This window comes from Mercenaria mercenaria, chromosome 5 (assembly GCF_021730395.1).
Source record: "Mercenaria mercenaria strain notata chromosome 5, MADL_Memer_1, whole genome shotgun sequence".
Classification (NCBI taxonomy): Eukaryota; Metazoa; Mollusca; class Bivalvia; order Venerida; family Veneridae; genus Mercenaria; species Mercenaria mercenaria.
In genome coordinates, this window is record NC_069365.1 from 67348226 (window position 1) to 67367429 (window position 19204).

The following is a 19204-nucleotide window of genomic DNA, read 5'->3' on the forward strand; positions in this document are numbered from 1 at the left end:
ATAACTATTCTGCAAGTCCAATCCGTAAAATGCAACAAATGTATACCTTGAGAAACGATCTGATTGATGAATTATGCAAGAAAATATAACGAACGACAAAATGATTCTTTTCTTATTTATTATGATCACTATTAGCATCCATAAAGTATTACAATATATGAGAATTTTTAAAATTACTATTTGTATTCCAACACATAGCTGTTAAGGAATAGGAAATATAGTCCTGTAGCTCAAAAACACTTAAGTCTATTAAAAGCTTCAAATAACCTGTTGCTTTCCTATCGTTTGAATGTTTATCTCAACATACAAACGTGTTTTAGAAAATAGTGTTTGAAACTATAATGATGTTGCCTAGGAACACATATTTTTCTAAGAATAAAAGCTGTACTATCTTTGGCACAACACTATTCTCTTTCTGTCCTTAAATGGGCATGAATATATAGTAAATTAATGAAAATGTCATTTTTATCAATTGTCTTAAACATTCAGTCAAATGTAATACGCAATGTGTCTATTTTTTTATTCAATATACAAAACATTGTTGCGCTGTAAATCATATTTTGTCTGGAGAATATAAGAGCAAAATATCTACATCATCGTAACCAAAATTGCATGTGTTACATTATAAACAATGAAGTTTATTTATTTGTCGGCCTACGTACTTTCGTAATGTGCTTAATATTCATGCTTTGTTGAAACGAATTGTTTCAAACTATTGCACAAATACCTATTACTCAGTCTAGCAGCAGCAGTTATCACTAACATTATGTGGAATAACATGGAAGACGATGGTGATGAATAAGTATTATTTTCTTAATATGAACTCAAATATCTCTACCATCTAAAGGGCAAGGAATGTCTATTCATTAACTGATTTAATATGAAAGCTATCATTCAGCAATTAATAACGCTATAATCTTGATTGGAGGACCGGTTTGCGTAGCATTTCATCGTTGGCATCGTTCAAGCTTATCGCAGTTATTAAAATGTAGATGTTATTGATGGTAAAGGTATTAACATTTGATCGAACGGGAAATTTTATTTAACGCATATTATTACAGTTTCAGCATTGTATTCACTCACAAAATAACGTCAAGACCTTCTCTACTCCAGTAAACTTGTAATCCGCGTTCATGTTGTATATTTACTTTCACTGTATTCTTCGTAAAGAAAGGAAAAAAGGCGTTTATTTTCGTCGAAGTCTAGAGTGTATTTTCCGCGGGATTGCACATGATCTGACGTCATTCATAAAAACATGAATAAGTGGCGTCGTTCGAAACAATTTTTCAAAATTTGTCACTAAAGTTTCTAAAAGAACATTAACTATATTTTTCTGACGATAAAAATCAAAACTGAATCGACACGATTATATAATTTTTTCCTGGATTTATATGACTGTAAGGAAATTTAAAATAAAACTTAGGAAAAATGTTTAGATGTTATTCAATAAAATGATCGATATTCCGACATTAATATTTTTTGAAAACGGCAAACCTCTTATTTTTGTAGGAAGCAACTGTAAAATGTAAATATAAGGACTTATTGCTATTCTACGCGTTGAGACAGGTACAAAACACAATTTGAAGTTCTTGTATAATCAAAAAATTGCTAGCGCGAGTCATTGCTTTGCCAAACGTTCTAGTCTAAGATTAAATGTGGTTCAACACATATAAATTGCATTTAATTCCTATGTGATTTTTGTACATATTCAGTACAAACAAGGAGAATGCTGAAGCTGCAGCTGGTCCTTCGAATGCGACTAGCTAAAGCTTTAGGTAATCTCACTATAGACGCTCGAAATAAAAGTGCCTAATTTTCTAGAAAACAAAAAACAACAACAGAAATTGAAACAAGTGTAGGTCCAGATTTCTAAATGGTGTCCCGGCTGTAAAATCAGTTTACTTTGAAATGTTGAAAAAATGTATATAATATTTGACCGATATCCTGTTCAAAGCTTTAGCATTTGATAGAAATAAGTTGGCGTCTACTTTTGCATATTTAGATGACAGAAATATGATTGAATTAAATATCACAAACAATTGTCATTTCGTTACATTAATATGCTTCACATGCATGTATGACAATGTATCCTCTCAGACATTTCACTCATTAATAAGATGTACATTTACTAACTCCTAGGCAGAGAATGTTTATAATCGCCCAACCAGAGCCTCTAGGAATGTCTATGATAGTTTTACTCGCATTACGTATGAAATGTAGTTGTTAGAATGATCATACATAATACAGAACATTGCTTTACGAATTGAAAGTCTTCACCAAGCTTCTGCAAGATACGACACATTTTAAATACTAACTTAACAGCCGAGTTGCCCCAGCTATGCTTAAAAATAAAATCCTAAGAACAAATGTGAAGCTATCGGACAACACATGAAATATCACGATTTATTACACTATCTACTCTTAACATACATGTCAAAAGTTTTCCTGATATGGTTGATTTAAAAACATAGACACACATACTGTTGAAAACCATCCGAATGGAAAACCTCAATGACGCATTCGACACATTTGAAACATTTGTAGTGCATAAAGATATACAAAGTGCTGCATCTATAAAACATTTAAACCGTCCTGACATATTCATGCTTTAATGAGTGAACATGTAGATTTCAAGTCTTACTAATGCATTCATATGACTTATTCATGGTTTAATGGAAGAAAATGTAATACACAATCGGTATCTTGTAATGACATAATTATGATTTATACACAGAATTACACAGATCATGACCTATTCATGACCTATTCATGATTTAATGGGTTAACATCTAACACAGCATATACAACTTCTCCTGAACTATTCATGATTAAATGAGTGTAAATACCACATAATATAAACACTTTTCACGATCTATTCACAATTTAATGGGTGTACACGTTACACCGAAATAAAAGCTTTTCATGACATATTCATAATAAGTTGGTCATACGACAATAAGTCATAATGGACAAAAATAAAGGCAGCTGTACTTATAAATTCATTATAAATGAGCAAATAAATATTCAGTAACATGATAGTTCGTGTAACCTTAGCAGATATATTCTCCTGAATTACTAAAGTATTCTAAGTGAATTACTAAAGTATTCTAAGGCATGATTATGCATTACACATACTTTATACTGTCATACAAACATATATAACAATTAACTAATGTAACAAATGTAAACATTATAAACAGTAATGCTATCAATTATATTGATATAAACAAAGGAAATTTAAAAACAAACAATCAACATAAATACGTGAAGTAACTTGTATATAACAGACAGAAACTACACGTTATTTTAACAATTGCTCCTTTGAAATCACAGAAACTTGAAAACACACAAATGCTTCTTAAAGTAACGTAGCATATGCATCCGTGATGTAAGAATAGATTTACATTTACAGTTTCACATTTCGTTTAAACAAAACATACAACGGCAGTCAATTAGAGATTTATCCATTGCCACTTAGTTTTTAAAATACAAAACAAGTTTTAGTACTGTAAGTGTATTAATATTAGCGGAGCATCATTTTCGCGCTAGTAGCGTGATCGGGCATGCACTATAATGTCTTGCCCTAATATATTTGACTGAAATGAAAGGCTTTCCTAATAAGAAAGTAATATTTATCGTATTGAAAATACCGTACAATGCAACAGAACACAGAGAAATACATATTTATTGTGTAAATATGACAATGACTGCATTCCTAACTAATATTCTGCAGAAAGTTCTGAATAGAATAATTAAACATGTTTGAACATTAGTGCAAAAGTGATCTATTTTTGTAAATAAAGTTGAATGAAGTTTCGGGCCATTCCGTATTTCATCGGAAATTGGTGTTTCAGATACCGCCAATTAGTTATTTTAGAGCTGCTGATACTGCGCCAATACAAGTACGCGCTAATTAGTCGAAACTACTCACGCTAAAATTTAGCTGCGCTAATATAAGTACACTTACAATATATACGTAGAAATGGATAGGACTTACACATTTGTAATATTACAGTATGTACATTTTGATGCTCAAACTTTACCATCTCATTCGTTGTTGTCGTATGGAAATTAACAATTTTCAATAAATTGTAAATAATGTTACAAACAACATCAGTTTACCAGTTATATCTCTTATTTGTATCTTATCAATATAAATACATTAATCTTTTTTATTCAACGAACTTGATACAAATGAAAGAAACATGTATAGAAAAGAATTCATTTTAGACTCATGAAAACATACAAAATGACATCGTATTATATTCAGTGTAACCAAATACCATTCACTTTAATCAAATACTAACATGTTTTATTATCAATATTTGTTTATAATGTAAAATTAACACTTCTTGCCGAAAACAGCCAAATTTTATTACGCAATACATTAATTTTCAATCGTGCAATAGTAAAATAAAAATAGTGCAAACAGCCAGTAAAAAAGCAGTATAAATATTTATACCTGATGGTACTATTTGGTAAATACGTTGACATACACTATTCGTTAATATAAAATACTAATAAAATTTTATAAGTAATACCCTTTAAGAATTTGAAATAGTTAGCTGTAAATAGAAGCATCGTCAAACACCCTCAAGCTGCACCCCATTCATCACCTGTGGGTTTTTAGTTTTAATATGTCAAAATGAATCAATTTCAAACGATTAATCGCTTAGATATAATTTTCAGCCAGCTCATTCTTTAAAAAGATATTTGTACACCTTATTTTCTAATGGTGTACACATTATGGCGTAAGTATAGCGCATTTTGAGACCCTGCATGGTAGTGTTTGATTACTACTGATTAAATTATATTATTAATTATTGCGTTGGTTAGGGACCCTCCACTGAAGTATAATGAATCGGGTGGGGGATGGGGAGGGGCAAGGCGTACGCTCAACAACATTTCTGTATGGTCACTTTTAAGTTTTGAATATTTATTTAATAATGCATCATCCATATGTATATGCAATAAATATATGTAGCTTTTGTACGAGACTGAATTCTTTGCAAGATAGCATGATATTTTTGTACAATGCATCGCCTATCCTTCATTTAGAAACTTCCTTCCTTTGATATATAACTTATACGCGCCAGAAAAACGTCTGAAAATATGAAAAGTTTTTAATGGAACTCAATATGGGATGAAATCAATGAGATAATCTGAAATTTATTGTTGGTCTAGATATTCAATGCACTGACGGTTTAATTTCTTGTGTAAAACAGTATAGATGTATATAATTTAAAATGCAATTTGTTCCAACTTTATGACGGGACAAGTTTTTTAACAGCGACGAACATTTATCTCGATGCGGGCCGCACATCGCCTGGGTCATTTGCAATTGCAAATGTGTCTTACTGAATTTCAAATAATTTTATGATTTTTCAACGGCATTACAATATTAATGAAATGCGTTGATTGTGTCTTTTACTGCACTTCTTTTCTGTACGATGACAGGAAGGTTCCAAATTAACCCACGTTTGACGAATGCCGTGAAACGCAAGTGGTCCAATCTGGGTGTCCGACGATGAAACTAAATTGAGCTATAAAAGGTATTAATAATCTGCTCTTTCAGATGATACAATTTATGACAAAAACACTTTCATTACTGTTTAAACATTCAAACGACTTAGCAAAATATTATACGTTTTATAATGCTATCATTTACAAGTCAAATATGTGCTACAGACCACCTCTTTACAGACACAAAAAGGCTCGAAAGAACAATTATCATTTACCACTTCAAACGTTTGCAGTATATTCAACCTGTAAATGAAGATCATGTGGAGAAGTAGTTCAATATTCAAGTTTGACTGTATATAAAGCAGTATTTTCCATTACACATTGTATAACGTAATGTTCTGTAAAGCAACCTTACCATGTTGTAGTCTCGCTAGAATGTTTGTTTTATATTTTTGCATCAAAATTCACTTTGCTACCGTTTAAAACACATTTCTTACATTTCACGGTTAAGTTGTACAAGAAAGTAGCTCCAGTAAACAATATTGAATATTGAAAACAGCACAGGAAACATGATTCTTGATCCCACATCACAGTACATGGCATAACGTACACCATTGCTCAGTTTCTTTTTCTTTTTACTTGTTTCCCCACCACCATTTTCGGCGTCTCTGTACTCGTCGTTAACCTTCTGTAGATAAAGTAGAGATAATATTGTTACTTCAGGTTGTAGCTAATTAATGCACACCTAACAAGTTACTATGATAAATAAACTAAAGGCATGACATTATCGTATCAAATGCCAGTCAAAATATGTAAACAAAAAATAAGATAATATGATAAAAGCTGTGATATAGTCCTGTGTACAAACGTAACATTTGAGCTGTAAGCTATTGTCAAATATGAATGTACCATTCTTATTATGATCTAGATATTTCGATGTAAGAAGTATTGCCTATCCATCTGGCTTAGGAAGGTCTGACTCAGTAGTTCTACTCAGGTGTCAGCCCATACCTGAAAAATGCATGTACGAGCACCTGGAAGTTTTCGTCACAATTTAAAGCTGGAAAATCGATATATGATCTATTATTGTGCTGGTGTGACGTTCGTTACCCATAACAAAATTTTAAAAATACGAAATAAGTCATCCGATAAAGGATAAGTAATGACTATATAGTGACAATTTCGACAGAATTTATAGAACACGTATGTAACACTTCACGAACGATAGTTAGGAACTCATTACACTTTGAATTCAGTTAGATCTCTAAAGCTAGTAGACCAAAAATCACACCAACAATGGACGTAATCTACCTATAATTCAAATGCCTTTCTTCGATATAAATCTTTTACGATAACTGACGCAATTCCAACGCGTTAATAATACTGGATTTTGGCGCGGTTACCTGGTCAGTCGTTGTCTGTGCAAAGGGTACTGACCTGACATTAGAATATTATCTAACAGCTGACGCCTCGGTCATTCCGAAACTCATAACTTATAGTGTTTGTAACACCAGAAATTAAAATTGCAAATACGAGATTTAATTCAAGTTCTGTTGTAATTTTCATTTTTGTTAAAATTGTGGCATGCAGACATTTAAACAGTACTTTAGATAGCATGCTTAATTTACTTACTTCCTTCTGAGTATCGCTCCTTGGAATGCTGAATATATTTTTGAACTTATAACCTTTATTCGTGTCTTTTCTCATCAGAACATTTGCAACCGCAAACTCTATTAGAGCAAAGAATACAAACATCAAGCACGTAACCATCCATATATCTATTGCTTTCGTGTAGGACACGTGCGGAAGAGAAGCATTTACACCGGAACTCTGTGTTGTCATGGTGAGCACAGTTAAAACACCAAGGGAAATTCGTCCTGGAACAGCATTCACATTTAGCCAGAAAGAAATCCATGACAACATAACAACTAGAACGCTGGGAATGTACATCTGCACGAGGTAATATCCAATGTTTCTGGCAAGTATGAATTCTACAGCAAGACGACTGTGGTTTCCTGAAAGGTGAAAATCGTAACCGCGTAATAATTTAACACTTTTCACATTTTTAACGTAAATTTCTTCTATGGGAAATAGTTAATCAAAACGTGAATATATGTGTAAAAATACTTTTACAGATACTAAAATACTTGCACTTCTCTCTAGATTCTCGATTATCTCGAATAATTTAAATTTTTATTCCGTTTGATTAATGCTCTCGTTAAATGAATCTTTGTGCCAGCAGTGGGGTTGGACTTTCCTCTAAACTGACCGATGCGCTGTCTAGTTCATAGCCTTTTTAGATCAATATTTAAAATAACTATATAATTTAATAAAGAAAGAGTATTACAACATTTGTAAAAACTATGAAGGACAATCCTTTTTTTTAGCGACCTGACGTCATTCACAAAAACACACGAACACATGTCATCATATGAAAATGTCTTTAAAATTGGACTGCACAATTTAAAAAACAACAACATTAACATAAATCTAAAACTCATTTTTACTCGCGTTAATGTTCAAAACTTATATGATAAGAAAATATGATTTTTTCCTGGATATTTTAAATAAAATCAGTTTTAATTTATTATTTTTTGGTCAAAAGGCAAAATACAATTTAACATGGGCGGATCTTTTTGGCTGTTCTATTTTTGATACTAGTAGCCTGACATTTATTTCGATTTGTTTTGGAAAGCAAACAACTTTTTTGTAGCAAGCGATTCATGGATTTGCAAGAAGTCCCACTGTGGGATTTCTGCGGACCACGTGTCGTGTCTCAGTTGCTTTTACGTTTACTAAGGATTCTCCTGGCCGGTATCTATTTTATATAACTATCCGGTATTGAATAAACACGGTGAGGCTAATAGTGCGATCTTGTGAACACTATTTACCCATTTAAACGCCCCGGATGTTCTTATTTTTTGCCAACAGCTTTCTGAGGCGGTGCCCCGCTCAAAGGTTCTATCATTTGTTTTTTAGTCCAGATTTGTTTTACGTTATCTAAATGTTTATCACTAATTCCTCCATACATACTCTTTTGTAGAATTTTGTTTGAGGATGGATACTGCATTCTTGGCTATTCCTTACGGCTCGTGGTACATTTGGTGTTCTAAGTAAAATGAGAGAAAAGGACTCGCACAAAATTAGGTTCTATTGGACAAAATACAAAGCTCTTTTAGTGAGATCATCTATGAGTATTTCTAAAATGTTTGCAATGTTACCTATTCTATTTATTGTGCGTATTCAAGATAATTTGCAAAGATTTGAAGCTACGTAGCTTGATTATACAACTGAAACTTAACCGCTCGAAAAGAAAACTGTATCAAAGACACGATGATTCTGGACTGAGTTCTTTTCCTTAAAGCTTAAATATACCGCCTCGATAGCCCAGTGTTAGAGCGTCCGCTTCGAAGGCGGTTGGTCGTTGGTGCGATCCCCGGTCAGGTCAAACCAAAGACGTGAAAAATAGTATCAGTGATTCCCTTGCTTGGCGCTCAGCATGAAGAGAAACTAGCCTCTTCTCTCATACCCTCGTGGCGATGGATTCCATCAGAACTTGTTTCACAATCGAACTAATATAAATTAGTATAAACTAGAGCTTAAATTTATTATAACAGAGCATTCAACGAATTAGCGAGAGTTGGTAAATAATTTAACCGTTTTATTTACACAATGGTAGCAACTCGAGAGAATGCAATTATTTGAGCTTCTAATTTATTTGACGATACAAAATGAAAAACAGAAACTCCTTCTGAATGTTCGCAACTTTCTGAAAATATGGGTTGTTTTTTTTTCTGTATTTTTTTTTTTTTTTTTTTGGTGAACCATAACAATAGCCAGATAATATTTGTGCAAAACTTAAGTACATACAGTTTTTTGAAATGGTGTTGTTACTAAATGAATTTATTAGGAAATTTTGTGATTACTGGAATACTTCACGTTCACTAGATGCGATATTTTATTAAATTAAATTATATCAGGTTTATTTGTTTTCTTTGTTTTTCAGTGGTAGATTCTATTCCTGTATGATACAATCTGAAAAAAGAAACTTTGTAACTAGAGAAAGAGAATATGTAAAATAATGCTAGACTCGGTCCGCGTCGATTCATGTGAGGTATTGAAATGTGCAGCGACCCACATTTCATGGGATTCTATCAAACATGTACAATGAATACAAGACAATACAACAACCTTGATGTAAGGCCAAAACTATAATATGACTGCATTTATTGCTTTCTGCAAAACCAGGACTGTATTTTTTAATGAATACATGCTCTCCAATTACTACGTTTTCAGTATTATAGCAATTTTTTACTGGATAGCAATGCTCGGAAAGAAGAAATATTATGAATTCAGTGGATTATAACTCTCCTGGACGCATTCTTGAGAGCCCATGACTGATAATTTACTAATATATGTTTAACATTTCAGCCGTTTCACATATTGCTCATAAATATAGGCAAACATATTAAACCATTGCAAATATCATTTATAAACTTTAAAGTTTAAACCTTTAATTCTGACCAGAATAAACTTGGAACATCCAAGCAAACATCATTCATTACCCGATGATAACTGCCTAACAGTTCTAAAACATACGCCAGGCCGGCAGTTCTTACTGTTATTAAACATTTAACTTGACAGGATATCAGGCATATCCAATAGTTAATTTTCATATATAAACATAGAGATATTGATAATTCCCAGTTGTTTAGACAATATTATTTCACTAACCTAAAAACTTAGTGCCATCCCGGAATTTTCGTTTCGGTGCAATATGATCAAAGCAAAGAATACAGAAACAGATGTTTCACCTGAAAAGCCACATTCAAAGAGTGCAGCAATCAATGGAGAATTCACGATGGAAAACAAATACACGTGCACAAAAACTGTGCAAAAAATAGACAAATAAAAATAAATGGAATAATCAAAACACACAAATGTAACAAATATAGATATACATGAAGAAGAAACACAGCATGAAACTGCACTGGAACATTCAGTGGCAAAACCATCTGTGGGAATTTTTAACCGGTTTGCTGCCGCCTTATCTCACTCTCCATTACCCTCCTAATTCCTTAATTACCAGACAGTGTAAATGAAATGACTCACCACGTGGTAAATCTACAACATACGGGAATACAATTTAAAACACAATTGTAGAAATATAATAAATAAACCCAAATTGAACCGTTAACATCTATAGTCAGTGGTTAGAAGACGCTGGAACACAAAAACAAACAGCATTAAGAGGCGACGGAGCTGGACATTAAATTCTGTAGTTTCAATATTTCAAAGTTATTTGTACATGTACTCCAAATCTTTTAATATCACACAACAATGAGTAGACGCAGTCATCATTAGCAATACGGCTTATCTGTGTCTCAGAACAATATTGCCTAGGTTTCACCCAAAAGACTGATGGATTTAATAAAAAAGGGTCGGGCTTCAGAATCAATTATATTTTACTACTACCGAGCTACTGTTTACATATTAATTAGTGTATTGTTTCACTTACCAAGATCTCTTCTCTCATTTTTTAATTCTGCTGTTTCTATATCAAGTACTTCGAACTGTGGCATCTGCTTAGTGCTTTCGTCCAGATGAACCGGGCCTCCCGAACCCTCGTTTGAAGAGTTAGAGTATGCCCAGTTCAATAGTATGTTACCATCATTATATGAAACTGAAAGTTAACATGAATATTTATTTTAATATAGAAACTCTGTAACGTACATGATAGTAGTGAAATTGGACACACAGGCTGAAAAAAAAACGGTGAATTATCAGAAAAAAGCTAAGAAATATTTCAAAATAACGAAATAAAAAGCTATATTGAGAATGTATTGCTATACTGCTATATAGCAAGAAGCTATTTTACCGCTTTAATATTTTATATTGAGTTGCGAGTTACAAGTACAGAGTTCTAAAAATGTTTTTCTCTCTCAGACCATAAAGGTATTATACTCACAACTTTCAACAAGTATCTGGCATCTCTGTTTATCAAACGGGTAATTTCGAAAGTCCATGGGACAGCTTAGTGTGAGGGATAACCTGAAATAGCACGACGTTTAAAATAATTCAAATAAAGTCCACTATCATTGGACGTTATCTAGTATTCAATTTGATATTAAAATCAAGAAAATTGGGGAAACTTGTTCAATCGACGTACGTGCGTTTTGATATCAAAAGGTATCGTGTATCCTTTTTCGGCGCCAGAATATAATTAACTTTGCATAAAGATAGAAGGGCAGGAAATAACATGCTGAATTGAAAACAGTCAGATTTTCAAAAAGAAATAAAGTATTGAATCTTTTAATTCTAAGACTGCCAATTATAAAAAGATAGGAAACATGAGTTTAATTAAAAAGGTCATATTTCCTGTAGAAATAAATCATTTTTACTGTTCATTCCTAACCAAGAGTATTAATTACAAAATACATGGCTCAACAACGAAAATAGACAGCGCGCAAATATAATTACCTTCGTGTAGAATAAGAAAACAAGGAAATAACACGCTGAACTACAGTACATGTAGTTTAATTCCAGAAAGATATCACATATTTGATATTCCGTTGCTATATCTGAGGAAATGTGCTTGTATTTTATTGGTTCAAGCACTGTATGACTTTAATAAAAAAACATGTATGACTTTTAAATTAATAAAAAACAATGATTTTTCAGAGAAATAGACTTTATCAGAGAAGATAACGATGCTTTGGGATCGTTTCATAAAATTGTACTCTTTTATTTAATATTAAATATTTCAAATGTAGAAAGAAAACAGAGAAAGCAATTAAAGCAGACTCGGAATATGAAAGATGATGAAATGTGCATTACCACATATTCCCGCTGAAACCGATTTCAGCGAAATTTTATTACACTTTTATATCATATCTCAAATGCATAATTTCTCCTTTATTCGGTGTGACGTCACTCGATCAATATTATAATAGTCTTTCACAGGCTGCATGTGCGATGGGAATATCCGGACTCGAGAGTAACTGTTAAGGCGGTAACAAGGCCCGATATTCCCATACGCACCAACTGCCAGTGGTAGAAACCTTTTCTTGCATACCAGTGGTAGAAACTTTTTCTTGCATACCATATTCAAGAAATGGTAGTAAAAATAAAATCAAACAAACGACTTTCTTCTTTGCACTATTTTCTTATAGCAGCTACTGATCAATTGCCTATGATGCAGTTATTCTTTGTGATATTATATAAATACCATATGGCAGCGTGTGTGACATTGATATTGTCAACCCGAGGGCAGAATGTCACCCGAGGCGAAAGCCGAGTGGTGACATTCTGTTCCGAGGGTTGACAATATCAATGTCACACACGCTGCCATATGGTATTTATTTTATTATACCGAATAAACTAAACACATAAAAAAAGTTTTTAAAATGTTTTTGATTCATTTAATTCAATACTTTTATCTTTAGCGCGGTAATCAGTTGTGTACACATTGAATAGCGACGTCATTACAATATGATATTGTGTACGAGGGAGGCAATCATGTGGCCAAAAACTGAAGCAGTTATTTGCCCTTATATGACATTCAAAATATCAGCGCGGTCACATGACCTGACAGTCACTTTCGCTTGGTCACGTGTCAAAAAGGTTGAAAAGGTTTCTGATAGTCAAAATATCTCCTTTTCGGGTAATGGGAGTTTACCATTATAGACAAAAGTGAGGTATAATAAAACAAGTTATACATAGAGGATATTTGTTTGTTTTGAGTGAATATGGAATGTATCTCACTTCGAGGTGAAATATAGTCCATATTCACGAAAAACAAACAAATTTTCTATTTATTTTATGCTTAATTACGTTGAGATGTGCATTTTGCAATAAGGTTTAATGTCAGCGCGGGAAACAGACTCGCGTAAACAGACATGACGTCAGACGTGTTGTGACGTTAAAAAGACGCATACAACATAAAGTTCCATTTTATTTTATTTTTTGCTGCATAACGTTATGAAATTCTCATTAAGTAAAATAATTTGAATCTAGAAATATACTCTAAAGAACAAAGTGCGACTACAATTTTCATCCTGTTTAAAGCCAATAATTTAAAATTCATACACAATGTACAAGTAGATCGGCATTTACAGTGAGTGATATGCAGTGAGTGATATGGATTATAACTCACTGATAAAACACAGTATTTCATCAGTTAGCATAAAATAAAAAACATCATCTCATGCATGCTCTTTATGATATGGGCAGTCAAACAAAAATCCTATATGAACGTCAGCTTGCTTTGGAATTGTCAAATGTGTAGAAAACATTCCTCGCACTGCCCCGTTATTTTGTATATAAATCACGATACAATGTGCGGCTGGTTCTTGTTACATGTGTAAATGTTGTTCCGTTTAACCCGGAGCTGGAGGGATAGGCTCAATCAAACTAAACATGCAACATTTTCTATTTTCATTTTCTGCTGACATCCAGGACCTGTAGATCATATAACATCTGCGTGTGACTTGTTGCGCAATTTGACTTGAACAAATTTTCTCATAACACTTTTCTGATACAAAAACAAACTTGTAATAAAAACAAAATTTTAAAGGAATACGACCTCTGTACTCGACCGTTTCTTTTTGTCAATTTGTAATAATCAGTTTACCTGGTTGAGTAAGTGACATCACCGCCTTTGTATATTCGAAGCATTTTATTTGCCATTAGCACATTATGGTAATATGCCCTTTTCTCGTTTGGAAAATAGATGTCAGGAACCCAAAGTTTTTCTAGATTCTTCGCATCGATTTCGACATATCCTTCATCGATTGACTTAATTTCATATTTACTAAATCGGTGATCATGCCAACTAAGATGTAATAGAATAGTTGCTGTAAAGTCCTGAAAAAAATCAATGTAAATATGACTACCTTGTCAAAGAAAATTATTAATTCATACTTAACAGATAGAGTACTACTGCGGCAGTAAAACCCGTCACTTGTCTGGAAAAATAATTAAAACGAAGTAGCAATTTCGAATGCATGAATGAATTGTAATCAATAAAATGATAAAAGATGCAGACATAACCTGGCATAAACACTTATTTCTCAGTAAAATTCGTTGAAATAAATTTGCCTGAATTGAGTTGTGCGCTTATTAATAAGTACAACTGATTTCTGCTTAAATCAGTCCCCACTTTTGTTTTTGTAACATTCTATTTTTTGCAAAAAGTACCTTTTGTTTAAAATTGTTAAATATTTTGCTATGATACGGCATTTTTATACTAACCATATTTGCTTCGTCAATTGAATCGAAGTTTTCAACATGTAGTTCACATTTTATGACGGTAGGAACATCTGTGGAAAGAGAAATGTTAAGTTATATAAAGTTTATAGATTTGGCTTTATTATCTCTCCATGTGTTTTAAAAGATAACGTCTTTTACGTCAATTGAGAAACATCCGACTTGATGTTGCTCCAAACAAAAACTGATGGTATTTTCCCGTTTGCTTGATAGAATCTACTAAAATACATGGAAACGCAAAATGATAAAGAATGCCAGTTGCCTTAAAATGATGAAAGCTTTAATGCTCGCGTATGTTACCATTAGCTTTAAGGTCATTTCTATAATTAATTTTTATAGTGTAAGAGCACTTAACAGCTGATTATTACATTGTAAGATTCTCTTCGTACACTTATTTCAAATAAAATCAACAATTGGTTTCAGCTACACTGTATTTTAATATTAGAATAGAAAAATACCTTTTCACTTTGGTTATATTTATTTGAAAGGAATAACTTGCCATTTTGAAGTTATGACTGATGAAATATAGTAAAGTCGTTAAGCCATTGAATCATACATAAAACATGGTCAAAGCTTACCATTATCGTAGTCTGGAGGAACATTGTTTGCCAGATCCCCTTCATCTTTTGTTATGAAATCCAGAAAGTCTTTTCTGAAAGTATAAAAAGATAATTGAACAATAGTTTGTGTACAATCGTCAATGGGCCGCTTTTGAAAACACCAATTTTGCATTTTAAAATGACATTTTTAATGTCTGACTTCAAAAAATAAAAATAAAAATACTAAAGTAGATAGGGTTCTTTGTTATTTTGTATGTAATTAATTCTATTACTGTTTGAATGTAGAATGCAGAATACAGGGTGTCCTGCAAGCAAACGAAGACAAGCATAAGAAAGAGAACATAAAACAAATAAAAGCAAATAAAAGCAAATTCATGTAGTTAATTAGCAAAGAAAGCTAAACTATATGTTGAAAATTTACTGACATGAAATCTAGATTTTCCTATAAAAAGAACTGACAGACTGGAAAAACAGCTGAAATGTCATTATTAATGAAAATTAGATTAAAAGGAATTTAACCAAACAATTCATGAACAATGGACAGGACAATGAACAACCTGGGATTTACCTGAGCTCTATATGTATTGATGTAATTTGAACTTTCGACTTGCATGTATATTTTAAGTTACCGCCAAATGCGTGATTTTGTGAGATTAAGTGTGCAGCCAATCAAAACTTGTTTAACATTCTGTCTTGCATCAGTGATTTTAGGTATGACAATACCAAAATATTTCATTCACTGTCACACTTATTTATGATTAAAGTTACCGAATTTTTTAATATGTGCAACAATTTGAATTTAGCACTTTTTTATAATGAAAGCTTACTCTTCTATGATTGTACTGCTTGTATGTTAGAAATGCTTAGTATTTCTGTTATGATTTTAGACACCTTATGTTTTCTTGATGCATTGAGTTTGCAACATTATATCATTCCTGTGATAATGAAAGTAAAATGAAACATGGTAACACATTTTTGCATGTTATTGTCAGTATCACACATGTCCGAAATATTCGTAACACTTCTTGGTCTATTACATAAAAAAACCGCCTATTTTCTAGAGAACTTACTATGACTTCTTTTGAAAATTCTGCATTATTTCATGTAAATTTTATATATGTTTCATTCTGTTGCTATTGTGTACATCAAAAGGCAACAAAGGAATGCAATAAGAAATATTTTGCAGATATCAATAGTAGAAGGAAGAAGTCCCGGCACCGTGTGTGAGATTGGGAAAATACTGAATATTATGAAATACATTTTCAATAATTGAATAAATCGTATTCTAATTACTACATAATCGTTTCGGAGCGCTTCTATTGCATAGTTGTTGATTTACGTGTTATTATGATCTCATGGTGATATATTGACATGTTGTCACGTAAGTACTCTGTTTTCAAAACAGCTTTCAAAGCGTCATTAATAACACGGAGACATCGCTCTGTCCGCAAAACATTTAGTTATGTTTTGTGCAATCCAAAACCAGACACGGTGTTTACAGACGCTGTGAAAGACCACCTAATAGATTCGAATTTGATATTATTTCTGATAGTTTGCAGAATTTACTGAAAGCTTCCTGTATGCACTTTGTCATTTTTATTTTGATGAATTGACTACAATGTTAAGTGGCAGCTCTATTCAGATGAAAACACCGTTGTTTGTTGCAACATACACACTTTAATAAATAACAGTTGATTGAAGAAATTAATCAGAAAGACGAAAAACAATTTTCTTGTTTTACTAAATACTATTTTTAACAAATACATTTGGTATGTCAGCAAGAGGCAATATTCACATCATTTTCCACCATTTTTACATTCAAATATAAACAAAGTGTTTTCCTTTCTCTAAGGAAGAATTGGAGAGGGAAAACAATCAGCAATGGTAGATGGACAATGAAAGAAAAATTGTCTTTTGAGTACTCGTCATAACAACTAAAAATTACATAATTATGAGAATTTATTGACAACCGTTTCTGTACATGAGCAATAGTAAACAAGCAACTTAGAATCATGAGCAGCATGAGCAAGGCATTACTCATAATGCAATGCTCAATATGCAGATTGTTAGCAAACATGTAGCATGTATTTACATTAAAACTATAACAATATTGCTTTTTAGCCATTGCTGATTTAAAGAGTTTAGTTAAATGACCAGAAATGACGGATAAGCTGGGGTGGGAAAATATCACCTCTGTTTATCATTCTAACATAAAAAGAAAGAATTTATTCATTTTCATTAAAACACAACACAACAATATTTTATATAAAGGCATTTCGTTACCCTTAATTAACAGAAACTGAATCGATTTTAAATTGATATTTAAAAAATCATTAGACATCTACGCGCTTCTAAAATATTTCACGTGACCATGCTTTAATAGTAGTATATCACGGAAACGTGATGCCGTCAGTCCTAACTACTGATTTGTGCCCTACACGCACATAAAGATAATATTAAATAGTGTTTCCCGGTTCATCCACTATATGACATAAAAGGCATATAATATTATAACAAACCCATGGTTTAAAATATCTAAACACTCTGAATCGGTTAATCTCAACATAAAATAATTTAACTCAATTTACGCCCTCGTGAATTTATTCTGTAGACATATAAAATATTCGTCTTGTTTAAATGTATGTTATATATGTTTATTATTGTTAAAAAAAATCTTTAAAACTGTTTTTTTCCCCATTTATTTATGTTGTAATTGCTAGCAGTATTCATTTTACATCAGCTGTAGAGTATGTTAACTACACCGTATGACTGCTTCTGTATTTCTGGCCGGCATTCGGTTCTTAGTAATGGATTTTTGAGACATTGTTCATGTTCCTGCTAGCACTCTTAACGGTATTAGCACCCGTGACCTCCGTCCTCGGGAGTGCGATACTCATTCTCTTCTCTTGCTCCACTGAGCAATACTAAAACCCAATCGTCATACCAAAAGAAATTCGGCAACTACTTTTCTTAACATGTGTGATTTAAGTGTATGTATACAAATAACACTATTACAGAATAGCACCAAGAAATTTAATACATTTCTTGGTGCTATTCTGTAATATCTTTAGGGTTACTATGTAATATTGATGGTGTTTCCGGAAAAGAAATTCTGTAAAAGCCAATACGATAAAATTGTACATATTAGATATAGGTATCTGTTTCCGCGGGCGGAGTTGCTGCTCACTATGATAGACCAGGTTCCACTGGGAACTAATGTCTACTATTTCTACACTTTCGTTCTTGTTGATATAGTTTTCTTAATTAAATGCGTGGGTTCACGCCGTCTTGTTTTCTCCATAAAATATTTCCAGATTCAAACATTCATATCAGGTTTTTACTTTCACCAATTAAATTTGACACAACAGCACATTGTTTTGATTTACAACGATCTGGAACACTTTTGTGTTGAAACTTTGAATATTTCATAATGTTTCTAATGCATGACTGTAGACGAAAAAAATAACGCTGACACAAAGAGTTTTCAAATCTACCTAAGATAAAACAATCATATAAACAAAAATGCTATATATGAAGTACATAGGTACTCTTGTATGAACCAACAATGATGACCTACTGACATAACATTCATACAAGATATTTATAAATGATACCTGCCAGGATATATAAATATTTTATTGTTATAATATTTTAAGTACGGAGGATTTTAATAGCTACAAAGTGCAAAACCACAGGACTGCAAAAAACTAGTATATGAACATTGTGAGAGCGCAAATGTTTGAGAATACAGATTTTAATTGTGTACACTATCTTCCAAATATTAAGATTTACAAGAATCTATGTGGAAGCAATTTATAGTAAATAAAAGTCGCCTTATAAGTAATATTTTAACTTGTTTCTTTATTGACATTTGTCCTGTTCTGAAATTAAATATGAGAGAAGATCCACAAGTT

The 19204-nt window shown here is 32.3% G+C and overlaps 1 protein-coding gene across 1 annotated transcript in view; it reads right to left on the reverse strand.

The window, feature by feature from the left end:
• Positions 1-101: 101 nt before the first annotated feature.
• The window catches only part of LOC123557498 (glycine receptor subunit alpha-2-like), a 127359-nt gene continuing 108256 nt past the window's right edge, over positions 102-19204 (reverse strand). Inside the window, exons 2-8 of the mRNA XM_045348982.2 lie at positions 15309-15382; positions 14716-14783; positions 14096-14328; positions 11432-11514; positions 10982-11146; positions 7096-7478; positions 102-6151 (exon numbers count right to left, since the gene is read on the reverse strand). Coding sequence (XP_045204917.1) covers positions 5957-6151; positions 7096-7478; positions 10982-11146; positions 11432-11514; positions 14096-14328; positions 14716-14783; positions 15309-15382 — 1201 coding nt within the window. The 3' untranslated portion in view covers positions 102-5956. The remainder of the gene's footprint in view (positions 6152-7095; positions 7479-10981; positions 11147-11431; positions 11515-14095; positions 14329-14715; positions 14784-15308; positions 15383-19204) is intronic.